We start from the raw sequence: 27,990 nt of genomic DNA, 5'->3' as shown, positions 1-27,990 counted from the left end.
GGATACTTACACTTTTTTTTTTCCTCTGAAAAACTAAAAAATTTTACTTAACAACTAAAGGCTAAATTCAAGGGACACCTCACTAATGTTTTACCTCTTGCTGAGTGATTTATGTTGACCTTGTACCAATATGTCAAGAAGATATGATCACTCCTCAGCAATGTGGATTCATTATATAACATGAAACGACTTTTACGAATCTTTGAATTTTGCCACAGCAGATCAATGTCATAACATGGCAGCAGTCTCTGCCAGTGAGAATAGTTTATACATACTAAAATAATTTGTGCCTTAGGATCAAAAACTGTCTTAAGCATGCAAATAAATACTAAACAAATATTTTGTATCAAACATTTATGCAAATATTGTTACACTGTAAAATTATCAGTTCCATTTACAGTATATCAACTAGGTTACAATGCATGAGAGACCAAAGGAAACAAAGAGGTTTTGTTTAACTACAAATAATCTATCTTAAAACCTATGCACATTGTAGATATGTCCTCATAAAAACTTCAAATGCTGTGTTCATTTCATTACTCACAACTAGCTAACTTACATCTCTTCACAAAATAAACACATACCCTTTATTTAGCATGGCATATTTTATTACTGAATTAATAATCAAACAGTATATAAAAATGATCTGAACATTTGCCTCAGGGGGGAGCTTAGAGTTCATTCTTGTAGATCCTTTGCATTTTCAAGCCATTCCAAGCTAATGTTCTTAGACGACATTATAATACAGCCTGACTGCAAAATGTTATTTTTGCTTTGCTTTCAGTCAGTAAATCATTATACCTCCATGCTACTGTCCTTCCTAGGCGTCTTTGAAATCCATAGTGTGGACTGGTTTGGACTTGTTTTTGTTCTTCCTTTACTGAAAAATAAAAATATAAACTATTTTCAGTGCTTGTGTACTTTTACAGGCCCTGAATCAGGTTTGTGAGCAGACATGGATCATCCCCTGTTTGATGGCCATTTTTGTTGGCATAGATTCCCCAACCACATAAGGGTCATGCCCATGCTGCATCAAGCATAGTGCCACAGTGGTGGGTCAAGGTAAGAAACTGTTACCAACATTACCAGACCACCCTGTTTAGGAGAGTTCCTCCCATGCAGTGAAGTTGGATGGTATTTATTGTTTTATTTTTCTGTTCACATTCATCCACACCTACTCATACAGTATAGTCTTCTCCATTTCTAGCCACAGGCTAAAACCCCTCTGCAAAAGACTACTCTGTAGGAATAGGTGTGGATGACTGTGTGGCCACTGTCTGAGCAGGGCAGGGGAAGGCTGATCACTTCCCTGGTATGGAAGGATGCATGGAGGACAGGAGTATATGCATCCCCAAGCCTGTGTCCAACACGCACAAGCCCACCCACCCAGGGTGGCTACGGCAACCGTGCCCACACGCATCCTGGAGCTGCACCCCTGTGACTGTGACACACTAACGGGTGCCAGCATGTACAGGTAAGCCAGATAGCCTCTTCCCTTCAGATCTCTACTTAATTTATAATGAAATAATGGGATATGAGTCAGACTCCTAGCAATGAATGATCAATAGAAAGCTTCCTTAGGCCTATTTTTCATTCAGCACTGTTGATAGTAGTTTTTTTGTTTGTTTTTGTTTTGAGTAAAAAGGATAAAATTGGTCCCAAAATACTTGCTCTGGAACACTGCAAAACCATTCACTCTAATCTTCACAGGGAACCCTGAAGCACACTGTAAAATGAGGCCAGTCTCTCCATATGGGTATCATCTTCTCTGGTCTGACTTCCACAGTGCACCACCTTCCCTCACGTACATGCTAGAGGACAGTGCACTGCAGTCTGCTGAAAAGAATAGGCACTTTATGAGCCTCTGCTGCTGCATTTTAGTAAAAGTATTTCAGTCTGTGGACAGAATATTTCAGGCTGTTTTCCAATTAAGTAAAAAACAGAAGAAGTGTCCTTTATGCCAGCACACAATTCTGTAAGTTGGAAACCTGAGAGTCAAGATCCCAACAGTACTATACATTCAGTTTTACTCAGTTACTGGTATATAAATGTGAGTCTGAATTGATTTAAAATGCACTTTGAGGGAGCTGAACAGTTTTCAGTCCCTCCAGACTTACCTCTGAAGTCCTACAAAGTAATGCATTATGTACCCGAGCCCATTGGAGTAATTGAAAAGACTCCTATTGATTTCAGTGGACTTTAGATCAGGCCACAATGCTATAAACAAAGTAATTGCAACGGATCAAGTAGTTTCAGTACTTCTTTCTTTAATAAACTGATTCACTACTGCTTTCCAAATTAATAGAGCAAAATCAGGCATGTTTTTTAAATTTCTGGTGAAATGCTTTGAATTGAGAGTTCTTGCCACACATCAGGAACAATTTCCAAATAACTTGGGCCAGAACTTTATCTGTGTAATACAAGCTTATCTTCAGTGAACCTATACTGATTTCCAACAACTATACATCTGGTTCAGGAAACAGGTTTTAGTAAGAACGGTGCAATAAATAGGTTGAGCATATTGCTGGTTTGACCATCAAATGTAATCATAGAAGCTGAGACATATACCAGGTTGGAATTTAAACTTTCTGCAAGGCATTCAGATGATAATGGAGATGGGTCTTTGAAGCAGTTTCTCCTTGCTTCCCTGGAAGAAATGAAAGGGAGAGCATCTAAGCATGAATGAGCTGATCATTTCTACTAGCTACAGGGAAGATGATTTGCTTTGCCTTATTACTACCCTTTAAGAGCCCAATGCCAGGCAAAATTAGTCATGACCTTTCAAGCTAGGCATGTCCTGGTTGGCCATGGATTGTGGCTTTCAGAAGAAAGGTCACCATGGTGTGGAAGCCTAAAAAAGAATGAGAAATCAGGTTCATTCAGAAAGCTGGGGATCCCTCCTTCCCCGGCAGGACAGAATCCCTTTCTTAAAGCTCCGCACTGTCCAGCTGATCATGTTGAAGTGGTTGACTCTTTCTTTGATTTGTTTTTTGCCCAAGAACTGTGTACTTGGGATGAACCAAAATGTTTTACATTATATGTGTTAAAATTAAAAACACATTAAATGTGTTACATTATATGTGGAAATATAACTGAAAATAATCATGCAAACACTTTTTAAAAAGAAAGTTTTGTTTCAACAAACAAATTTTTGATTATATCAGAATACAAATAAAAAAAACAAAACAAAAACAAAAAAAAAAGAAAAAAAAAAAAAAAAAAAAACGATTTTGTCTTCCTCTATTAAAAACTTTAGTATAACTCAAAATGAATAGTCTGGAAAAAAATGTTTTTGTTCTAGTTCAAATCTATTTTCTTCCTGATTTTTGTATCACTTAGTCTATCAAACCAATAAATTAACAGCACAGTCCTCCAAGATGAATTTCCAATACCTTTGTCATGAAATATTTACTTCTTGGAAGTTCAGATTAATTAATTCTGTATGAACTGCTATAGCATCCAAGGCCTGATCAAAGCCCACTGAAGTCAACACTACTATTTCTATTGATTTCAGTGGGCCATGAATCTCTCATTGTCTTCCTAAGACTATTTGAGAGCCTCAGCCTCCACAATCCTTTTTCACAGGGAGAAAAATCTTCCAGAAAAGGTATGAACATGTATGTCATTATACTTACCAATAAATCCAGGTCCATTATAGCATGTGTTCCAGATTTAGATTATTTATATAATTGTTATTGCTATACAAAAGAATATTTTATTATTTTTTCTTTGAGTTGCCAATTTTTATAGCCCAGCTGCCAAGGTCTGGATACAACCTTTCACAAGCCTGAATTTGCCTGCCATAAAGAATTTGGAAACCATGCATTTTCCTTTTTTTTTTTTATAGGGAAATGTCTATCATTAAGACACAATCTATTTTATATGGCAGACTTCAAAATACCATTTTTATATGTTCAGTTCTCTCAATGAGACATATTACTAAGAAGTGCTAAATGAGAAATACAAACTAAAAGACTAAAAGTAAGGAGGAAAAAATCTTTTTTCTAATTTTCTGAAACAGTGTTGTCAAATTCCCTACTAGTGTGTCTGCACTTCAAGAGAATAGGGATAACAAAGCTTCTGAATCTGTTACTCTTCTTATTTTATAAAAATATTTTTTATCCATAAAATATGCTTAAGTTTAAACTTCTCTGACTACATTAACTTGAGAACACACTATGAAATGCATGCAGAATGAAAAATATCCTTGAAAGTTACAGAAAGACTAGCTCAGAAAAAAAAAATGCATATAGATTGTCATATTTTGGTATAACATATTTCGAGAAGGAAAAAAGGTCAAAAGTATTTAAGTGTGAATCAAAACATATCCTGTTTCACTAGCTGAAATGTTTCCTATTTGTATAATAATAATGACTGTTTGAACCACCTCTGTGCATGCTATATTATTTAACTTTATGTGTCTTCTTTGACAGATACATGATGCACAAAAAAGTTGCACTGGCATGTGGCTCAAAACTAATTTTTGCTTTTTGTTTTCAATTTTCCTGCTCCGGTAGCCCATCATGCTCATATGGGATGTGAACTGAAACATCATTAAACAGCTGCTAGTGCTGCTCAGAACAATCGGTCCTTTTTGTCAGAAAGTGAACTGAGTCCTTGAGTTTGCCCTGTATCACTGAGGACCCCAATATTACTCTCTAAAGCCCAGATGCTATATAGGTAATCATGATGGAAGAAGTGAAATAAAAGTGCTGACAGTAGCTCAGTGTATCAATTGGTCAGCAAATCTTCAGAAAAAGGTAAAGTCCTAGTGGCAACGTACTTTGAGAGATGTGGAACTATTCTAATTTATTTGTGGAAAAGTCTGAAGGTGAATGTTCAGCTCTAACATCTGTAAACTACTTGGATTTTAATAGATGAAAAGATGGTTCTTTGCATATTTGGGGACAGATGTAAGCAGTCTTTCAGTATGAATAGCTTGCCAATGGAAACAAGAATTCTGCATTATAGAACCATTTTGAATTAGTATATTTTACCTTTTATGAAGCATCTGGAAACAGCAAGTCCCAAAAGCCACCAGTATCAACAGCAGTAGTGGTATAGTGGGTATTACAACATAAATTAGATTTGGAATTATACCTACAAGACAAAAAGTTCTCATTAATGCCTCCCATGTTGAAATACACCTGACCACGTGAGTAAAAATCTGGAATAAATCTTACAAACAGACAAAAAAAAAGCAGCATTTATCATTCATTTATCATTTATGCATTTCTTCTTTAGGAAGAGCTCCAAAAAGATGACTCAGCAATATCAATAATAAAATACTACTTCCATGATGATATGAAAAGCATATCTTGACGATTAAAATTCTGACATTTTCTTTGTGCATCAGTGCAAGATTTCCAATTTTGTGATGGAAAACTCAAGTATTTAAAATGATTTCTACAGTGCATATAACCTGTCAACTCAGTTGCTCATAAATTATGGTTTCCCAACTACACAGGACTACAAGAGGAACAAACTCTGCTCTTTTCTTCCCATTCCCTTTAAAAGACGTAAATAAAGTGTCCAGGAATAATGTGGAGAGAGATGAAGAAGGTCCCCTGCATGTTCCTGGGCCAAAGGAGTGGGAAATGGTACAAGCTGGGACTCTATTATCTGCCTAGAATAGAAGATGAGGTTTACAGCTTCCAGAAAGGGTCTGTTTTTCAATAAGTATATACCTGTGTTTTATAACACTATACACATAGGGTATATACTGTGAAGACTTTCTTACCCATTTTTCTCTTCTGAACATATTTTCACTAGCAAGGATAAAGGCTGGGTTTGTTTGTTAGTGTCAGATTAATCTTTGATTTTTTTTTTTTTTTTAATAGTAATATAAATTTCAAAATACAGTTCATCAGTTTATCTGTTCCTCTGGAGTTGCAAACAGTGGGAACATCAGTCGGGGAACTCGCTCAAATTCAGCCAACAAATGTGGAAAGGGAGTGCCAACTTTCCATAATACCGTGCTGTAATCCTGTAAAATCCTGAGTTGCTTTTCAGAGTTGTTCCATTCCTTGAATTAAGGCCATGCTACCACTCTTCAAGAACTGCAGGGCATAGGACATAATTCAGAACAGAAATTGCTCAATGAAGTACTTGAGAGCATTATAGTAAGCATCCTAGGCATCCATTTTCAAAATATCAAGCACCTTCTTTACAGTACTTTCAGCGAAGCATTTAACCACTCTTGGCATGGGGGGTTGGTATTGGACTGGCACTGTTTAGTATCTTTGTTGGTGATATGTGGGATCAAGTGCACCCTCAGCAAGTTTGCCTATGACACCAAGCTGTGCCATGCAGCTGACACTGAAAGGAAGGGATGCCATCCAGAGGGACCTGGACAGGCTTGAGACGTGGGACCGTGCGAACCTCCTAAGATTCAACAAGGCAAGGTCCTGCATCTGGGCTGGGGCAAACCCAAGCATGAATACAATCTGGGTGAAGAATGGATTGAGACCAGCCTTGATGAGAAGGTCCTGGGTGTCTTGGTTGATGAGAAGTTCAACAAGAGCCAGCAATGTGTGGGGGCTTGCAGCCCAGAAAGTCAGCCATATCCTGGGCTGCATCAAAAGAAGTGTGACTAGTAGAGAGAGGGAGGTGAGTCTCCCCCTCTGCTCTGCTCTCGTGAGCCCCCACCTGGAGCCCTTCGTTCAGCTCTAGGATCCCCAGCACAAGATGGACATGGATCTGTTGGACTGAGTCCATAGGAGGGCCATGATGATGATCAAAGGGCGGGAACACCTCTCCTATGAAGACATGCTGAGGGAGTTAGGGTTGTTAAGCTTGGAGAAGAGAGGGCTCCAGGGATACCTTATACCAGTCCTCCAGTACTTAAAGGGGCCTACAAGAAATCAGGAGAGGGACTCTTTGTCAAGGAGTGTATTGATAGGACAAGGGTAATGGTTTTTAAGAGGGTAGATTTAGATTAGATATTAGAAATAAATTATTTTCGATGAGGGTGGTGAGGCACAGGAACAGGTTGCCCAGAGAAGCTGTGGATGCCCCATTCCTGAAAGTGTTCAAGGCCAGGCTGGATGGGGCTTTGAGCAGCCTGGTCTAGTGGGAGGTGTCCCTGCCCATGGCAGGGGAGTTGAAATTAGACAGTCTTTAAGGTCCCTTCCAATCCAAACCATTCTGTGATTCTGTGTGGTGTTCGTTAAAACACAGGGTAATTGAGGATGTATGACATAGTGCTTAATCTACAGATAACTGCAAATTTCATGCCCTGTCTGTTAGAAAGGATTCCTCTGTGCTTTCTTTGTGATCCCCAGGCGTCAGATATAAAAAGATAAGCACCATATGTTTGTTTATCATGTGGGGGAAGAAGATGGAAGGAGATGAAGAGACAAGGCATTGGCTATCATAGCCCTAGTAGAAAATGCTCCACAGCTGGATGAGGGTTGGTGAAATCTTACACCCTAACAGAGACTCACCTGGATCAGAGACAGCAGTACAGACTTCATGGACTGCCAAACTGTAGGTTTGGATAAAAAATTGGGGGGACATGTAAATATTTCTTTCCATAGTTACAAGTAGGACCATGTAGGACTCTTGAAATCAACTCAAAAGTGTTCTTCTTCAGGGCACTCTCTGGGGCAACAGATTGCTTCCTCCCATAGATAATAATGGAAGTTGTTAATAATTAACTGAGTCCTCTGTTAATGTTTTTACCATAGCTCTAAGTTCTTATGAACATATTACCTGTTTCAGTAGCTATAATATGATACTGATCTTCTGGTTTCTGTGTGTCATATGGATTTCCTGCTGGCACTGTTGGAAAAATACCTGGAAAGGATATCAGATCTTTTAGAAAAACTATGTGTATAAAATATAGCTGTTATGTTGTTTAATAAATTAATCATAATTATTTTTTCCAATGTAAATGAAAATGTGACTTTTCCAGGATTAAACTGCTGCATATAAGTGCATAAATAGGACTTTATTGCACAATTGTGTTTATATCTGGAACAAGAATTATGACCAGTAGTACTTAAAATTATAGCCATATATTTGTAGCTATTAGTCTCTATAAGATACATTTTTCACATGTTCCAGTACTAACCTATGTCTGTTAAACTTGAGTAATTCTCGGAAGGTCTGGTAAGTTATTCTTATAGTTATTTATTATTGCAATTCAATTCAGTGTATCAAAATTTCTTACCGTAATCTGGCTCTGCTCTGTCTCCTAATTCTTTTTCTAAGACATTGTCTGTTAAATCAATATTTGAAATCAATAGTTAAAGAATTAAATGTGTAATAAAACAGATACTTTTATTATTTTGCATGTGGTATAAACAGATATAGAAATATTCTTCAAAACAATACTTATTTTTTTCAGCACTTAGTTTTCATACCAAAGACTATTTGCATACTAGTGTCAATTCACTCTAGTTCATACTTTTCCCTCTCCTTTGAAAATGGCTATAGTTAATTGAACTTCCATTTCCTGGTGGCATCTACTAGGTTATTGGCTAAATCACTGAATCTCTTAACTTCTTGTGCTGAATAAAACTCTTAACATATCCAAAGTTTCATTTACGTAGTTGATACTAAAACAGTGTAAGAAAGGAAGTGTTCTTGATTAATACTTAAGTCTTATTCAGATTTTTGAAATAATGCCTAAAGAATGTTGGCTATAAAGCATAATAAAGAAGCTCAAGTTTTTGAGGTTAGATGTCAGCTTCATGTAATTTGGTTTTACAATGGGCAGCCCTAAATGGGCAGTGGTTTCTAAAGTATCACATAAGGAAGTGAAATTACCAAGATAGGAATGATAGCATCATATTCCTTGTAATGCATAAGAAACTGCAGGACCAAATCATGGCTTTGAGTTGTACTGCAGAGGCTTATAAGTTTACTTACGGTTATTGCTACAAAAAAGAAAAAAAATAAAGATTACAAAAATAGTAACCTCACATTGTAAGGATGGGCACAGGAGTAGAATCTGCATGATATTTTAAATACCATTCCTTTATCCTAAGATAATATAATACTGCTACTAGCCTGCAGTTCTAAGTGTCCTGATAAACACAAAATGCTGAGAGAAATCAAAGAGACATTAATGCCTACTAGAGCAAAAGTAATTTTTTCATCTCCTCTGGCAAAAACTGGATACATTTGACCATATATAAAGAATACCACTAAGATCTGAGTTGTTCACTCTAGACAGCAGAAAAGGAGATGAGTTTTTAATTTAATTGTATAATCAAACCTACAGGGGCTGGACAGGAACTAAAAGCGGTTGCAATTACCAACCTATAATTAAGTTTAAGATCAGTGAATGATCAATATGATTTAAAGCCAGACTGAACATTGCAACAATGCTTAAATGCTTCAAAATGAAAGTGACTACCAGAAATCAAATTGCTGCTTGAATATGACTGCCCGATGAAGGACTACTCTGAACTTGCTGCTGATAAAATCAGAGCAGCTACATCATGAACATATACAACCTCTCCATTTTGGCCTATGACTGCTATCAAACACCATATGCTTAGACAGGAATGTTGTGAAAAACAACATGCTTGGATAAAAAAGTGAAATTCAATGTCCACATGACACCATAACAGTCCTAGTAAATTGGCTGCATTTTTTATTACAAATAGTTGAAGTTGAAGCTATTACTGTTATTTGGAGAGAAAAGGAAGGTCTTTCATAAGTCTTCCTGGGTTTTAGACAGCAAATGTAATTTTCTTACACTGCGGTATTTTCTTCAGGTAGTGAAAGAAATGTTATATACCTATTTATATACATGCATACATCTATTCTTTTCTTCCACATGATACAAAAATACATTTCTGGAGAATAGTCTTTTGCTGACAAGCACAATTCCAGCAGCATGGAAAGTAAATAGCTGGGCTTTTGCTTTTAGTGTATTTAGACACAATTATGTCAATAACAATCTGTCTATTGTTTGCCTTATTGATGTAACATTCCTCATTATACACTAGTGATTTATTTATACATGGTGAAAAAAATATAAATTCATTTTCATTGTTACTTTTATCAGTTTGTTTTCTGGAAACTCAAAATATCCAGCTTTTTTTTTTTTCTGATAGAGAAAACAATAGGAATTAATAATTCTTTATCAGATCACAGCTGGAATGATCAGTAGTTCACTATTGTAGAATGATTATTTCACTTACATTTGTTTGTTTTTAAAGATATGAAATATACTTAAAACTGAGCCCTTTTAATCAAACTTACATTTTTGGATGTTATAATTTTGCTATTCTGCTATTTTTATAATAAAACTTGTTATTATTTTATTTTATTCTCTTATTTCAAAATAATTGTGATCAGCTGTAGAAGTGATAGTATTTTGCAGATCGCAGTTCCTTGAATGGCCTATATGACCAACATGATTACCAATCACCAAAAGACAGTGATAGACACTAACAGTTTTAGAAGAAACAACAGAGGGTGGGGTGTTAAATGTGTGGATATATCAAACCTTCCAAGTATTCAGAATTTACTTGCAATATTAATCGCCATTATTAACACCATTAAGACAATAGACAGTGACACAATTTTCTATCCACCAAAGCTGGTGGAAGAAAATAGGCTGAATCTCTAAAACAAATGCATCATCTCCAAAGACTGTGATCGCTGCTAGATCATGAATATAGAAAACAGTAGGAAATACTGCAGAGTTAGGTGGGCTAAATAGCTGCTAAGAGTAGGATTTCATATGCATTCTGACTTCCAGCTTAGTTTTTGAAAAGCAGGCACACCACAAATTACTTGAACATATTTGCATGATCCTACTGAAAAACATGTTTTCATTTACTGTAAATACCGCCAAAAGGAGAAGCTGTTACATGCTCAACTTGTAAGCTTACTTTTCATGTCCTTTTTCTGATTGCACTGTGTTCCAGTTTATATTTCACATTTCCTCTGCTGACTTATACAGAACCTATGTCATGTCTGGAAGTACAGCCAAATTGCCTAAGATCTGGCTTTTTCTGCCACTATCTGAACTAGTGTGCCTCTGCTTTTTGTATCTATAAATCTACATGTGTGAATGCAGAATTTTCTTCCTGCTGTTCTGGAATTGCTATTTTTTTTCTTTCAGCCAACACTATTAGAAATAGTTCTCATATACATACGTTGATATAAAATATCAGAGGTATGAGACAGTTTAATTTTTTGCAGTAGGCGCAAGAGATGCTCTGGTCGTCCTACTTGATAGCAAGCAGAGGAATTAGAAAATGGCCATTTAAAATACTTAATGGAGAATAAACTACTGAATGAGTTGAAGTAAACCTGAGAAGGCGTGATAGTGAAGCTAACCTTGAAAACATTCTTATTGGATACAGATAGTTTTACTTAAATTATCAATAAATAGATACATTACATCCTCTATTAATATCAACTCTGCCATTCACACGCCAAAGGAATCAGTATCATGGGCAGGTCTAATGGTGTGACCACATTATATTTTCAGCTTCCCTCATAAATCAAGAGGCATTGTTTTTCTAAGAAAGGGTCCCATCTGTGAAATATGACTTTAGTGTCACCTACCTGGGCCATATTTGCAGATAAAATTGTGCTTCATGTTGCATCTGTCATCATTCCACTGATAAAGATATGGCCCTCCCAGACCAGGATTTGCAGTTGGCTGATGATACATCACAACACAGGCTTCACTTCCACAGGAAGGCTCATCTGTGTACCAATTTCTAGCAGTATACATAAATAAAAAATTTGAAATGTTGATGATAAATTTCATCAGAACATCAAGGAAAGCCGTTAATATCAATGAAGAAATGTCAACCCCAGTGGCCCCATCGTCTTCAAAGATAAGCTGCATTTCTCACAACAGCTCTGTGAAAGGAGTTTAGGGCCTGGGCTACAAATATCTGGATCTTAAAAATATTAATAATAATAATCTGGCCAAAATCATCACTGCAGACATGACATTCTGCTGCTTTCTTACCCATTTTCATTCCTATTTGACTCTTACCTGCCCCTGTGAGCTGTTGTTATTCTGGCCTTTTTCTTAAGGAAATGAAAGTTTTCTTTCAAAAGACAGGGTAAAACCAGAATGATTTGAATTAAATAACATGCATTAATTTACTTGTTGGCTGCCTGCCTGATCTGAGGTGGCCAGTCTTGCAGAATTTGTCTGAAATGGGAGTAAGGACAATTTTAGACTGGACGTACACTATGCCATCCTTTCACAGATTCAGATTGAAAACCTTTGCTGCCAGCTCCCCTTTGGAGAATTTAAGGAGCCATACTGTTAACTTCATGGGGCAGCAAGTCTTTCTGCTTCTTTCTCTACAGAAGACTTGCCAGGCATTTTGCCCTCCATTTTTTTCCATGAAACCTTCTCAAGAAGCAGTTTTACAGACTTACCTGAATGGTGAAATACTTCCATCAGCCCACTGGTAGAGGTCAGGGCAAGCACTTGAGGTGGCTAGTCCATCACTGCTTCTCCACAACCCAATCCAGAAATCTCCATCAGAAATCCCAGAGCCTGACTTTGTGAGGTTTTGCAACATGTTCTCTATTAGTTGCTGCTCAGCTTCACTTTCTAAGCTCAGTAAAGCCCCACCATCAATTTCACAAGCTTGGCGGGCCTCCAGAAAACCCACACGTCTAGACAAGTCCTGGAAATAAGCTATCTTGTAACAAGAACGCTTGAAGTCACCATAGCACACCTTTTGACCTGAAAATAATAAGAAATAGGTGGGTGAGCATATTAACAAATATGACAAATGAGAAGAAGAAGAAAAAAGTACAGCATAGCATGAATATAGTGATGTAGAAGGAGAGTAGACCTTTTCTTGAGCCCCTCTATGGAAGGACTTACAGTGATACAGAGATACTGCTGGAAGCCTTAGCTTGAATTTAACATAGCTCATACCCCACTAGTACATAGGAATCTATGGCTTTCTTCCCAAGGCTTCTTAAACTGTCTCTGAGAAACTGAAAACTCCCACCAACTTCTAGAAAAATGTTCTCTTTTTTAATGACTGTACCATCAGGTACTTCTGTTAAAGCTAAGATTTAGAAGGTAGCTTTTCGTATCTATTTCATAGAAATGAGCCAACTCCACTTCTATTTGATAATCAAAACTATTTGACCAGGAAAAAGTTTAAACTTCTAAATTTTAGTGGCAGGAAGAAGCTAACACATTCTTGGCTCTGCTATCTGACCTTGAGAGGCTGCTTTCACAAGGACTTCATAGCTACTCTCCACTATAGCATCTCTAAATACAGCCTCTAGGTGTATGTGGAAAGAGAGCATTGGTTCCTCTAAGGGTACCTGATCAATTACTTCTTCAGTGCAAAAAAGGAAAACAAAACAAAACAAAACAAAACAAAACAAAACAAAAAAAAAAAAGAGGAAGCCATAAACAATATACATGTACAAAGCTGGCAGAGAAATGTAATACGGAAAAGACAATAAAAAAATACTTGTCTGACACCAGCTGGGGGGCAACTGAGAAACTGTGTGTAAACAGGACTTAGCAACTGGTAAGGATGCAAACCTGGGGGACCAGGATGTTGGCAGGGGGGTGTGGGGGGGTGTCGGTGGGATGATGCACACTGAGGAGAGACTGTGCAGGGTTAGTGACTGGGGAGGAACAAGGAGGGAACAGAAAGGGGTATAAAAGCAGCTAGTCATGTGTAAAATGGGGCCAGTCAGTATGCTTGCCTGACTGAACCCTGCACCTCATGACCACAGTCTGTACTGGCTTCTTATTAAGTATTTCCTTAATTCTTTCTCTCTGTATTCTCACTCTCTGTCCTGTGTATAGATATGCTTTCAGCACCAGCTCCTGGAGCAGGCAGCATTTCCCAGCTAGACCCCTATCACCACCACCACCACCAGGAGTGGCGCACGTCCCAGAAAAAAAAAACAGCTTCTGGGGAAGACTAACGAGAGGCGAGTGCAGGGCTACATGCTAGCAGCTGGAGAGCAGCTGGAGTGGGGCCACCGGTCACAGCCTGCGCGCCTGGTGACAGCCTCTAGGGGGTGCAAGTGTCTGTATCCTCCCCAGCCTGGTGTGGGTTGCGTGTGCACATGTATTCATTAGCTAACTTTAACCTGAACCAGCCGACAAGTAGCAGAGTGATGCCTTAGGGCTGGTCACACAGACTGCTGCAGACAAGGCACTGCCTTCAGCAGCACCCATGTGGGGCCCATGTTAGAGATAAACAGACAGCTGTTTATTTACCACATGGGTGCTGCTGAAGGCAGCGCCTTGTCTATGTGTCTGTGGGACACGTGCTCAGCTTTGCTACAGGTTGAACCTGTAAATAGCACAGCTGCAGCTGCATCCCCCAGCCCTGGCAAGGACCCCAAGCACCAGGCTGGACTCCAGGGACCAGGCAGGAGAAGAGCAGGAACCAGAGGTGCTGGAGGTAGCAGCCACACTCCTAATGTCCCTTAACACAGCCAACAGGAGCTCCAGACATTAGCAGATACCGCAAAAAAAATCCCTACAATGCTTTCAAAAAGCACTTGATCTACTGCATTCACAAAGGTTTTCCCTTGCCCTTCAGAGTTTTGTCTGTAAAGAATAATAAAAAAAATAAAAATAAAAAATAAAAAGACAAATAATGAAATAATGTCTTTTCCTTCCAGTTATTAGGCTGAGAAAGACAGATGCCCTTTTCCCGAAATGGAAAAACAATTATCTTCAACTAGAGAGATTCTCTAGAGCTTATTCAACATATACAAGATGTGGTTTGCGCAAGCTCACTTATCAGATGCTGCTGAACTCCAGTGAGTTTATTTGGAGGACACGGGAAGGGTTCTAAAAAGTATGTAAGGAAATAAACTAAGCACCTTTTAAAAGATCAGTTTTTCCAGTATGTTTTGTTACCATTGAGAAATAAACTCTCCTGAACTAAATAAGAATTATTGAAGGCTACCAATGTGATAAGTACTAGACATTATCTAAATTACTTATCAACCAAATATTTTTTGTTTTCTGTAACATTGAATGTAGAAAGAACCATAGTCCTAGCTGGGCAATGTTGCTGAAGAATCAAGGGGAAGGCAGTTCATTACAGATGCATATAAAATAATGTGTTTCTTCATAAGACTGCTTTGAACAAAAAGAAAAAAGACCCCTATTATCAAAGTAACAAAGTGATAAGTCTAAATGCTCAAAAGTGTGAAGTACAAGAATGAAAGCTGCATATGAAATCACAGCTCAACTCATTTATATATAATGTTGCAATTCAAATTTTCCTAGTGTTAACACAACTTAATTTTTCCCAGGAGCTTTGTATCATTGACAGGACAGAGTGCACAGTGAGGAAGGAGCTGTTCAACATTCTGATCCTCATCACTGGGAGAGTGACTATGGCTTATTGCCAGAGTACATATATGTACATAAGAGTGCAAGGTTAGCACTGAATTATATAAGACAGTAATCATTTATAAGCAACTGGACCACACCCCTCCCAGTAACTAAAGATTGAATTCAAAGCTTTAATTCAAGATGTATAAGCATACTTAAGGAGGTTCCTTTGTCCATTGTCTTGCTGTTTTTATTTCCCAGACAATTTTTAGAAAAAGTCCTATAGAAATCTTTAATTTAGTGCACATATTCTCCTTGACATTAAGTAGTAAATTCAGGTAACAAAACAAGAAAATTCAGGTAACAAAATATCGCTGCCATGATTTCTGTTCAAACCACTAAAACGAGTGGGTTGGCCACTACAGATGTCAATGCCTCTGCTGCACCTCCCTTTCGTTGGAAAGGAACCAGCTTTCCATCCATAACATCATACTTCCACTCCCCTGCCCCTTATGTTTCTCATGCGCCTGAAATGCCCCCTCACACTCTATTCCCATGCACTTTCCCCGTTCTTCTGTTACTGCCCTAAAACCTGCATTGAATGACCTCTCCAACAGGAGAAATGGGTCCTTGTTAACCAACTGATCAAGCTTCTTCAGTGTACTTGTCTTCCAGTCAGGTGCATGATGACTAGTCATGTGCTGCAGGGAAATTTAGGGTGCCAACTAGCATGTGCCATTTTGAGCTGCTATAGAACGTGTGCCCATAAGCTGTGAGTTGCACTGTATGATGATGCACCTTCCATATTGGAGCGTTAACAGCTCCATCACTGACACCAAGCTGAAGAAAACATGGGACTGTATGGAGCTGGGAGAAAGACAGGTACTTGTCATACACAGTGGCAGCAAACTGTGCAATAGGTGCTACTGCAGCACTTGGTATGATCCTGTTTCATGAAGCCCAGTAACAACTTGGAACTGTTAATGCACCCTGAGCAGGGAGCCTTCTTGGGACCATCCAGAATACAGAAGTAAAGGCCCAGCTCGTACCCAAAGGTTTATCTAAAATGGTTAGTGAAAACCAGTGTATGAAGATTTGTACGCTAATATTACTATATAATTCAGACTGATCTGAACCACTTTTTTTGTAGACAATGTTGTTATTGCAGATATTTGTGCATTGTTAACTCTCAAATTCAGCATTATAAAGCTAAAAAATTGAACAAGTGAGACTTCATATACAAGCTAACTTTTAAGTTACTGCTCTTCCATATAATCATATCCCAATTTGGAAGGAACCAACAAGAATCATCAAGTCCAACTCCTGGCTCCATACAGGACAATCCAAAAATCAGACCATGTGTATGAGAGCATTGTCCAAATGCTTCTTGAACTCCAGCAGGCTTGGTGCTGTGACCATTGTCCTGGGTAGGCTGTTCCAGTGCCCTTTCATTTGTTGCCCTCTACACACAAATACGCATAAAATATATATTATTTTTTTTTTTTTTTTAAAAAAAAGAGTTTCCTCTTTACAGGCTGATCATTTGTGCAATAATATACATCAAAACAAAATCAGAAAACAGCAAGCAACTAAGAAATATTTGAGTTTAAGACCTAACCTGCATGAATGAAGTGTGATGCAAAGTAGTAAGCTTTCTGGAAGAAGCTGTGAATATTTTTTGTTCCAGTTAATTTGGTTCTTATGTTTAGGTAATAACCCTCTATGAATCTTTTCTTTCTTCTTTTAAAGGAGACTTTTATCTGGTGTTGTGGAGCTAGATCAATGTGTTAATGGAAATCTGCAGTTGTGCATTAATAGCTGGCAAATCAGTTAACATTTTAGTGCTCTTCACAGAGCATGCTGAGATGTCAAGCTTTCAAGCTTCATTTTTTACAGCTTTGTCTCACTACTATTTTATGAACTACAAAGCAGAAACAATTTGTTAGTGAAAATGACAGAACAGACCACACTGCACAGGAGATAAGTATGGAAACATTAACTATAAGCTATTTCAACTTTTTTCTAACATCTTTAAGGCAGTCAACACCCTACTCTTAATCCTAAAGCAACATTTGCTATTTCAACGTTACTTTAATTCCAATTTTCCTATCACAACTGAATAGAAATAGTTTTGAAATCAAGTCTATTGGATGAATCAGGATAAGATACCTATATTTATTCAGTTTGCATAGGAAGTTAGGCCTTTGCAACCCTTCCACACAGTTTGCCCTACGCTGTCTGAGATGAAAAAACAAACTTGAAAGAAAACATTGTTTCATCACAGCACATTCAGAAAGAAAAAAAAAAAGAAGACATAAATGTGTTTAGTCCTCCCTTGAACAAGAGACCAAAGATCTAACTAATGCAATTAATAAGATCTAAGAATTTATTCTCACTGTTATCCCTTACAGATGCTCAGACAAGTTGATGTTTCAAACAACCCCATCTGTAGATGTGAAGGTGGAGTTACTTATACCCTTCTTTGCGTGGAGTGTATTAGTTCCTTAATCCTTGAGCAACCTTCACTCTCCCAATCAGGGCAGCTCAGATCCCAGTCAGAAGAAGGCATAAAGAAAAGCAAAACATACTTGGCTTGCTGACATAAACCCACATCTTAACTTTTCATCAACACTAGAGCTCTAATAAGTTTCTTGAGGGAAGCGTGCTGTGTTGAAGCAACAATTAATTGACAGAATGTTCCCTTTTCTCCCTCCCATTCTTGCACTGCAAAACTGCAATGTTAGGTCTCCAGTTTCCTCATCAGAGAACAAACCTGAAGGTGTTTATGTTTTTCTCCCTTTCCTGCATACACCAGCCATACAACAAAACTCTGGCCCTGTTCCCTCAGCCCCGTCAGTCTTAGCAATTCCTACTGCAGAGAATCTGATTTAGATTTCTTTTCTCTCACTTTGTCTCACCATCTCTGTGGCTGAAGAAAGCAAGGGTACAGTACTTGCTCTAAGAAGTGCTAACCACCATTGCATTCACATGGCTTAGTTTTCGTCCTTGGGTGTCACACAGCAGCTCCATAATAGAATGTTTTGGTAACATTGAACCAAATCTAGCTTTAGTTCAAATACTTGATACTTAGTTAAAGCATTTCTGCATGTAATTTTGCAAGAAAAAAATCTCCTTTGAGAAAAGGGGGAACAAGCAAATATACATCTGGTATTTTGATCAATTATGCCTCCACTATGTTTTATTAATGATGCCTCATTAAACAGAATCAGTAATTTCCTTTAGGTCCATCATGACAGAATTTATGATGATGTATGTCACTGAGGACAAAAATTACTAATAGAGTACCCATCTCAAAGAGTCACCTTGCTTAGTGCACAGGCTCAGTCCCATCTACAACCCATTGGCCAAGAAGGTCACAAAAGTTATTTTGAGTAATGAACATGACTCAGCGTGAAGTTTTGGAAATCCCAGATAAAAGACAAGCTCCGTGCCAGTAAATCCCATCTCCCTTCCTCTTGAACCTAATAAACTAACCTACAGTCCATGGCTCACTTCAGCTACCATTAGTGTTCACCTAGATTTGCAGGGAAAAGTAGGTGAATATGCATAGCATGTGTAAAGAGCGAACAAAGGAGGGTACAAAGCCTGCTATAGAAAGTCCCCTGTTTTCATACTGACTTTTTACTAGATAATGGATTCAGCAGAAAAAGCAGAGGAACATTTGGTGCAAAGAAATGTGCAACATTTAACACTAACCAGAATCCCAAAGGCCAGAATGAGGCTGATGGAGGCCTCTGAAAATAAAGTAACAAAGACAGGGACTTCTGTGAAAGAGATCATGAAATAATAGCATGACGGAAGTCAATGTAAATTAACCAAAATATTCCACTGGCTAGATATATTTCTCTGCTTGTGTTATGAAGTCCAGGCTTGGTTTTAAACTTATGTGTGTGAGCACATTGACCTCAAGGGCTGTGTAAGAAGCATGCAAGACACAGGGTGTTCCACAAGTCCCACTTTAGAATGCGGTAAGTAGAGGCTAAAACGAATGAAAATTTCCTAGTCACAGTTTGATTCAAAGCTGATACATCATGTCAACTGTCCCTTGTATCATATAGTCATATTTTGATTTGGTTCAGCTGTTGGTCATGTTTTGATATGTTGTTGTTCATGTTTTACTACATCATACTTGTATCCGTCCAGCATACTGAATTCAATTTGTATTTTTGGTGAATCTTTCCTGGTACATTAGGAGTATTTTTCCTCCCACCCTCTTCATATCTAAGTCTGCAGAGAGAATAGTCACTCATTGATGTAAAGCTTTTTTCCTGGATTAGGGTTTATACCTTAACTGTCATAATACAGTTTCTCTAAAGTGATGTTTATTAAAAACAAACAAGAAAAAAAAAAAAAAAACTTTCAAAGATTCTGAATTGCTTTTAAGTATTTATATGAAATATTTGAATGTCATTTGTCTTTTAATTAGCTGTACTTCAGGGAGATATTTGTGCAGGCATATAGTCTGTGTGCCTATCATATGGTCATTATCACATAAGTGAAGTTTCTTAAGAGAGGCTGTTCTTCTCTTAAGCAAAGCTTATCTATGCCCCAGTATTTTTACAATAATTTTCATAATAGAATCAGTTTCTTGACAAATTCTTATGCTTTAGCATGTAAAAATGATAGATTATTTGGCCTGTGTTTGAGAAAGAACAGAAAGAATTTACTTGCCATTTTATAGATGCTACCTATGCGTTTATCTTCAGCTATTAACCATTCCATATCCTGTGAATCAAAGATGATGACAGAAGCCTCAGACACCTGCAAAACACCCATCTCTAGAACTAATGCACAGAAAGAAAATGGGAAGAGGGAAGTTGCAAGAAAAGATACTGTATTACACTGTTCACACTGCAGTTCAGTACAATTGAGCAGAATACAGAGCTACACAAGAAGCATTTGTCTTAGTCCATTCCAGGTCTTATTTTCCTCTTTATAGCCATGAGAATTGATTTTTGGTTTATATCTTGCAGAAAAAGTTTCTATGTACCAGCATTTGCTATTTATGCTATTGTGTTGCCAAGTGCTTTTGGGGACAGGGAGCTGAATGGGTTATTTCTGAATAACAACTGTTCTCAGACAATGACCGACACATTTACAAAAAGGAGCCATCAGAAAGGTGACAGTTCTGTTTGTAAAATGGCATTGGGCAGTGCTGATTTGGCTATTAAAGATCATTAGTTATAACTGCCCCCTTCACTAACACCTGGATTTTTCCATCTGCTGAGTAAAAACACAATTAAAATGACACTAGCTTGTTCTAGAAGTACTGGGAATTGCAATACCTGCCCTCATGAAAGTCTGTCATCTTCCCCAGGCAGTGATAGGCTTATTCACTCGTTTTACAAAGAAAATAACACACATTTATTTCTTGTAGTTAGCTTCACAGCACTGGCACACATGGCACTCTTCTAACAGAGCTGTGAAGAAGTAGCTTGATATCACCATCTCATTACGGATGGTGAAATGTTGATTAGCTTCTAATTATCCATGCAGAAAAACATACAATTACAATTAAGTGAATCAATACAGGGTAAGTGCATTGAACTAGAAAATAAATATCCCTTTTTATGAAACAATTAGGCAGTTTTAATTGCTGGTTTGTGTGATATATAGGCATCAAAAAATCTTTTAAATATTTCACAAGTACTTCCCCCCCCAATCAAATCATTAAAGCCCTGACAGTTTTCCTTTCTTTTAAGTGAAACATACCTACTTTTTGGCATCAATTCTGTTTCAAATATCTAGCACATCATAAATTTAAAGCCCGAGATCCATTTAGCTTCTTCTGTAATAACTCTTTTCCTTTCTTCTGATCATGTGAACTTTAGCGTATATATCACAGGACTGCGCATAGCAGACAGCCATGTGCTTGGATAAGGAGCCAGTGCACAATTGCACTGTCCTTGGGGTTCATCATGCACATTAAGTGCTGACAGAGTTGCTAAGACAACCCCTAAAAATTGCAAGTTGCCTTCCCTTTTCCTATGTGAAGGAGGAAAAGACTGATGTCAGATCTGCTTTCCCCCCCTTCTGTCTCTGATAGGTCTAGCAATGCTGTCACTGCAAGCAACAGGCTCCTTGGCATTTTACAATATATACTCATTCTTCCATTTCCCCAGCAATGAATTATGCTTATTTAAAGAAATCTACAAAGCTACCCAAAGTATAACACTTCATAGGTACTAACAACCCTATTAAATTCCACAGATTCAAGCAGGGAGGCTAATGATAACACCCAAATGCCAATGGGGGCTGTTTGAGCCTATTCAAAATAGGAGGAAATGTATTAGAAAGATTTATGTATCTACAAGTCTGCTTGTATATGGATTATTTACCCAAGACTTAAAACACTCACTGTTGAAACCTTTAGCAGTGTTTTTGCTTGATTGCTTTCATTTTTTTGAATTCTTCTATATACACAAACAGTACATATTTTCATATAGAATCATAGAGCTATATAGGTTGGAGGAGATGTTTAAGATCATCAGGTCCAACAGTCAACCTTACCTACCAAGTCCTATCACTAAACCAAGTCACTTTTGACCACTTTCTCTGTGAAGAAATTTTTTCAGATGTCTAAAGTGAACCTTCCCTGGCACAGCTTGAGACTGTTTTCTCATGTCCTATCACTTTGTCAAAAGAAATCACTTGAGAAAAGAGTGAAGAGAGAAACACTCTCCTTGCAGCAACCTCCTTTCAGGTAGTTGCAATGAGGCTGATATATCACAGTGTAAAGACAGCAAGAATGTTCCACCAATTTCAAACATTTCAGCTGTTTAACAACAACAACAAAAATGAAGTACTGACAAAAACACTCTGACAAGACTGGCAAATTAAGTCTCTTCATCACTAGTTTTCAGTGTGGCTGTAAAGACCAGAACAGATTTCCTAGATAATTTTAAGACAGGCATGATATGGCAGCTAGTAAATTGTTCTTAGCATTTTGTGAAATAAAACCCCAAACCATTCTGTTCCAACCCAAACCATTCTATGAATCTATGAAAGAGACTTGATGGAAACTGTAGGGTCTGACACGTGTGCCAGCCTAGGGGAGCATGGAGCTTACCTAATCTGTTCCCTACCAGCAGACATTTTCACATATACCTAATTTTATATACATCAGTAGATTCCCTCAACAGTATTTCCTCACAAGCATAAATTTAACACTTCTGAGGCTTTCTGCTCTTTGCTCATTTCTTACTTGTCTCTAGAAGGGAATAACTCATAAATCTTTAGCCATTAAAATACACTCTTTTCTATTCAGTACCCACAGCAAGCATCAGCCGTTCTCTTATTCTTTTTCAATGAAATTTGAATTCATTTTTCATGTAATTACATTTTCATGTGTTTGCATCCAGAGACCTATATTTACAACAGTTGTAAGGAAAATTTATGTACAAATGTGATATTATATTCATTTCCTTGTTTTGTGGACTGAAACTTTCCTAGAGTGGATCACCTTACATGCATCTCAGTATAAGAGTGCAACAGAGTGATGACTACCTTATTGCAGTAGTCCCATAATGAAAAAAGATAGCAATAGACAAGTCCTTGCTCATACACCTTCTATTTGAAAGAGTGGAGGAAAAAAAAAAAAAAAAAAAAAAAAAAAAAAAAAAAAAAAAGCAACTTTTCATATGTGGGAACTTAGAACTAGCTATAGTTAATTTTGTACAAAAATGGAACAGACCTTCATAGACCTGTCTGTGTCTGAGCTTGCTCACCAACCTCACTATGTAGACAACTGAAAGAAACAGGTGTTCCTTGGGTGTATCTGCAGTATTTTCAAGATATATTTTAAAATGAAATTAATCACACACAAAAAAAATACATTTTTTCCCGCACTGCTTATAAAGTGAGCCTAGAATTATTATTTGTATAATTCAGCTACATTTAGATTTTGCTAAGGCCATGAAAACTGTTTAATTTGACTTATTTCTTAAGACTGCTTGGAGCTGAAGGTCCTACTGTTTGTCAGTGGTGGGAGCTTCTTCAGCATGAAAACCAGCCATTTCAGGCTAGTGAGTGCTTGGTGTGAATATAGGATTACAGTTACTATCAAGACATTGTTGCATCTTATTTCTTATTTTATGTATAGTGCTATACATTATTTTTACATGAGAGACTGGAGAAGAGAAACTCATTATGAGAATTAGTCTTAAAAAGAAACTTTGAAAAGCAGTGCTGTAAATTTACAGAGCACTTTATGAATCAATGAGTGTTTTCCTGCAAACAGCGTATAATCTAGAAGTTTCATCTTCACAGGATCAGACCTGAACTACAGAGAAGTAAACTCAAGGTACAGAACATGACTTCAACAAGGACGAGACCATTTGACACCAAGCTGCTGCACTGGGACAACACACCAACCCTGTCTCACTGGGAGCAAGAAAGCTGTGAAAGATGAGCAGAACATCCATTCTGTCCCTCCAATTATGCATCATATCTGGAATCACCCTGTGGTAAGTATGTTCTCCTGAGCCCGTCAAGTGGGGTACTGGATCTTGGCAATCATGAGTTTGAGAACTGCAATGCCTTACTTCATCTTTGAAAAACATAGTTAAAGTGAGAATCTCCATTCCTGGAAAAGTGACATGCTCACCTGAGACAAAGTGTTAGAGTATTTCTTCTCTCTTTACTTATCCCCTGAAAAGATCTGCAGTCTGTCCAGCCTGCAAAACACTCCCCAGAAGCAAGGTAAGTTTTACCAGGTTGATATATAGGGGGATTGCTTCTCATACAGAAGTCTCATTCCTGAAAATGATTTAAGTACTTTGGTATTTCTACCCTGCTATGGACTCATCCACCATCAAGCATCTCAAGTTATCACTACTGTGTTTTTAACTATGAGTCACAGCAGTTTACCTAAGATAAAGTGTCTTTCTGTGAAATATTATGTAATTTATTGCTTAGGAGCAAAGAGTGTTTAGAAAAAACATATATCCAAGAGTCATCATTTCATTTCAGTTTAAGAATCCAGATCATTGACTAGTCCCCAAGAAGACACTGGTAAAAATAGGTGCAGAAAGAGAGAATTAATATAGGAGTCTGTGGGCATTAAATGCCCAACTTCTCTTGCAGTTCTCAAAGTCTCAGCTTTAGTGATGATTGAGACCCATGTTTAAATCAATCAAACAAAAAGATCTTGTAATATGTGGATATGCATTTCCACTAAAAAACTTTCCAGTATGGAATCAAATGATGAACTTTCGCAACAAAATACACATGCAATAGCTGTGTAACAAACACCATATCTCTTCTAGATGAGACTGGCAATGCTTTTTCTGCTAATACTGTTCCAAATTCTGAGCTATCAATGTAGCTTAAAAATAACAGACCATGTTACTAAAACCAGCAGGCTTCATCTACCAAAATTACTGAAAGACATTAAAGTCAGACAAAACTCATATGTTATAAACAGTCCAAGCCAGCTGAACTAAATTAAATTTTGTCTTTTGAGAAAGGGTTTGTTATGTCTATCCAATTTATTACCCATGAAAATACATCTTTAATGATTTTACTTTACACTATTTTATGGCTATCTCAAATCCAGTTAATAAGCTGTGCAAATGAACATCTACATCCTCAGAGGTGTCTGAAGCAAATGAGCCTTTAATAAAAACTTGTTGTTTTGTGGCTTTCCAAAAGTCTAAATTTATTCAGTATTCTATATATTCAATTACTTTTACACCAAAATAGACACACTCTGCTTTAAAATACTGAATCTAGTACTTAATCTGCTATTGATACAATGCCATAGTGAAAAGAAAAAATTTAAAAGCCTTAGAAACATAAAAGGACAGCAAATGGCAGTTATTAAAGTATATTTTTTATGATTAATACATAGTCTGTTAAATGATTAGTAATAAGATTAGCTTGCATCTTTCCTGCCCAATAGATACTTAAAGTAATTGCATCTTTGCAAACTGCATTATCATCACTTTATGTTCTTTATGATGTCATGGGACAGCAAGGCAGACTCAGCAGTTTCTCCTGAGCCTGCTTTGATCCTTTTCTTTAAGAATCAATTCTCTGGCAAGACTAGATTCTCTGATAGGGAGGCTGTGAGCACTGCTCAATACATCTGCCTAGCAACATAAAAAATTTGAAACTACTTGCAGAACTTCTCTTTAGCAATTGCCAAATTAAAGATGACAGAAATAATGCCTAAATACGAATGGCCTGGTGCAAATAATCTATTTGATTGATAGTCTAGGAAGACTAACATACTTGGGAAAGAAAAAAAAAAAAAAAGAAAAGAAACAGGAAACCTTTAGCTAAGGAAATAGCATTTTGAAAGTGTAGACCTTTTCTTCTGTGCCTTCTTGCTGCTGTGGGCAAAATAGTTGCAGTTCTGCAATTATTGCTAGGACTGCTGGAAACTTACTGCAGTTAATGGGAATCTTTCAACAAGTTTCAACAAGCACTCATGACAGTTTCAGGAACATTTTTTTTAATGTAAATGATAGGGATTATATTTTTAAACATATTTGGAAAGTGGAGAGATTTCCATTTACTGTAGATTATGATGATTGAAGCCTAAATTACCAATTTTTCAAAATCAGTTCTGTATAACATGTAGACTTCTAAATTTAATGTAACTTTAAGTCCAAACAGTTGGTTATTGTATACAGATAAGCTAGACTGAAGTGATGTGGATGGCAAACACTGTCCAATGATTCAACAGTACTGTTTCCTGCTTGAAAGAGTGCAGACTACCAGTTGCATTAGACCTATCCACGAGCACGTGGCAGAAGAAGGGTGTGGTTCAGGTGGGAAACAGTCAGTCCTCCCTCCTGCCAGTATTTCTGGAAATAGGCATGCTAAATATCTTTGACAATTACTGCCTAGAATGGATTCCCTTTGCCTAATGAATACAACTTCAGCCAATATATTTAATAGTACATAAATGATTCCTTCTGTAAGTGACTTCAAATCTCCTGTATTAAATCAGACAAACATTAGCTAGCGTAATAGAGCAACATGAGACTCATTGCATGCTTTTAAACAATTCACTGATATACAAGGTATAGCCTGTATTCTCTCCAAAACCTCAAGTCTTTTGTGCACCTATTTTTGTCTATGTGGTACATGTTATGTACAATGTTTTAAAAGCTGGACCTCTGTTCATTTTGCTGTATATGTCACTTAAATGCACAAGATTCAGGTAGAAGATTAAGGGTCTAGATTTCCACTGGCACACACTGAGAATATTAAAGGCAAAGTGCAATCTCATGGACAAGCAACCTTCACTATTACTTACAACAACAAAGTGCAGTATAGTATTCATTTGAATTGTTAAACTAAGAGTTTTGCTGTATTATACAGTTTTTAACAGAAAGAGATTACACTTCTGGGTACACTCTATGCAGGCAAGCTTTTTCAAAATGTTTTGAACTTGCTGCTTAACTATTTTTCCTGAAAGATAATTTCTCTCACACACAAAAGCACACCTTACCTGTGCACATGAACTTGCAACAAATAGGACATCATTGCAGTGGGCAGTGACTACTCCATTAGCAAGTAAGAAGGAAACTGCCTGAAATCAGCAACCTGCTGCTTGCTACCAAAAACCCTACAACTTTCCTTGACATTTTACCATCACAGCCTCTGAGACAGCTCATATAAAATTAACTCGCATTGTTCTGCAATCAGTTTATGAAGAGACACGTTCTTACCTGCATAGACAGAGATTACACACAACGCGTTAACAAGTGCAGCCAAGTGTGTAAATCTTTGTTTCAAAATAAATGTTTGGATTTGCTTGTGCACCCAACACACCTCCAAGAGCCCATTAGCTTTAGCTTGGAGGATCTGACCCAAAGTCCAATTGAGAACAACCTTTTTGTTAGTTTTAGCAGCTTCCAAGCATATATACTTCTGCGTTGGAAACACAAAATGGGATCCTAAAGCTCTTACACTAAGTTTAACCTCACATTTTAGATACAGATTTCTGAAGTATTGTCTTCCTCTTCATGTTAAGAAAGCTGTAGATACACCCGCCCATAACAAAATTACTTATGCTGTACATCCTTAGTAGTTTGCTTCCTCCTCCTGCCTATGTTACAAAGAGAAGAAACATTCACTGCATAGCTGTTTCTCAGAACGACACCATAGCAAGTCCACGCTCTGGTTTTAAGCAGTTAGAGCGACATCACACAGGCAGGCAGACAGCCTTAAAACTGTACAGGAAAACCCCACGATGCCAGGAGCCGACTCAAGGCTAGTGCAGAAGTTTGGCCGCCGAGCCTCCTGTTTCTGCCGAGTCGGGATCCCAGCTGCTCCAGGCTCTGCTGGGAGCACCGGTCCAGCCGAGGCACTCTCAGCCGGCCAGCCCCTAGTCCACACCGGGCCACCAGACGCCGGGCTACCGCGGGAGCCCCAGGAAGCCGGGCTGGCCGAGCACGAAGCCGCTGAGGAGCACGCCCACCAGTCGGCCGCCAGCCCGCAAGTTCATGGATCTCCTGCCTTGCTCCCGCATCCCCCTGCTTTGTCACCGCTGCCCCGGCAGCCGAAACCCCCCGACGCCGACCCCGGCCCCGCTACTCACCACTGAGGACGCGCCCGGCGAGCGTCCCGGTGCCTCCCAGCGCGGCGGCCGCCAGCACGGCCACCAGCAGGGCCACCAGCCCCTGCCCCTGCACCAAAACATGCCCCAGCCCCCCGCCGGCCCCCATGCCGGCGGTGCCCGC

The 27,990-nt window shown here is 38.1% G+C and overlaps 1 protein-coding gene across 3 annotated transcripts; it reads right to left on the bottom strand.

Moving 5' to 3' along the window:
• Window positions 1-167: 167 nt before the first annotated feature.
• On the bottom strand, window positions 168-27,990 carry CHODL (chondrolectin). Of its 3 annotated transcripts, none has more exons than XM_035315429.1 (8): window positions 27,849-27,990; window positions 12,373-12,685; window positions 11,536-11,693; window positions 8,174-8,221; window positions 7,714-7,797; window positions 4,998-5,100; window positions 2,779-2,851; window positions 168-880 (listed from the first exon to the last, which is right to left on the bottom strand). In XM_035315429.1, the coding sequence occupies exons 1-7, from the start codon at window positions 27,973-27,975 to the stop codon at window positions 2,782-2,784; spliced, it is 903 nt and encodes a 300-aa protein (XP_035171320.1). In that variant the 5' UTR covers window positions 27,976-27,990; the 3' UTR covers window positions 168-880; window positions 2,779-2,781. The 3 variants fall into 3 exon arrangements, with proteins under 3 accessions (XP_035171320.1, XP_035171319.1, XP_035171318.1); XM_035315428.1 differs by lacking the exon at window positions 2,779-2,851 and adding an exon at window positions 2,569-2,647; XM_035315427.1 differs by lacking the exon at window positions 2,779-2,851.

Source organism: Oxyura jamaicensis, chromosome 1 (assembly GCF_011077185.1).
Source record: "Oxyura jamaicensis isolate SHBP4307 breed ruddy duck chromosome 1, BPBGC_Ojam_1.0, whole genome shotgun sequence".
Taxonomy (NCBI): Eukaryota; Metazoa; Chordata; class Aves; order Anseriformes; family Anatidae; genus Oxyura; species Oxyura jamaicensis.
The sequence above is the reverse complement of the archived record's forward strand: the minus strand, read 5'-3'. Positions and strand labels throughout refer to the sequence as shown.

Excerpts from the sequence above, each read along its gene's own strand:
- CHODL (XM_035315427.1), bottom strand. The coding sequence starts at position 27,975 with ATGGGGGCCGGCGGGGGGCTGGGGCATGTTTTGGTGCAGGGGCAGGGG. Across the intron at positions 7,798-8,173 it reads CAGAGCAGAGCCAGATTACG|GTATTTTTCCAACAGTGCCA; the intron begins GTAAGAAATTTT and ends TATCCTTTCCAG. Across the intron at positions 881-4,997 it reads TTCCAGATGCTTCATAAAAG|TAAAGGAAGAACAAAAACAA; the intron begins GTAAAATATACT and ends TTTATTTTTCAG.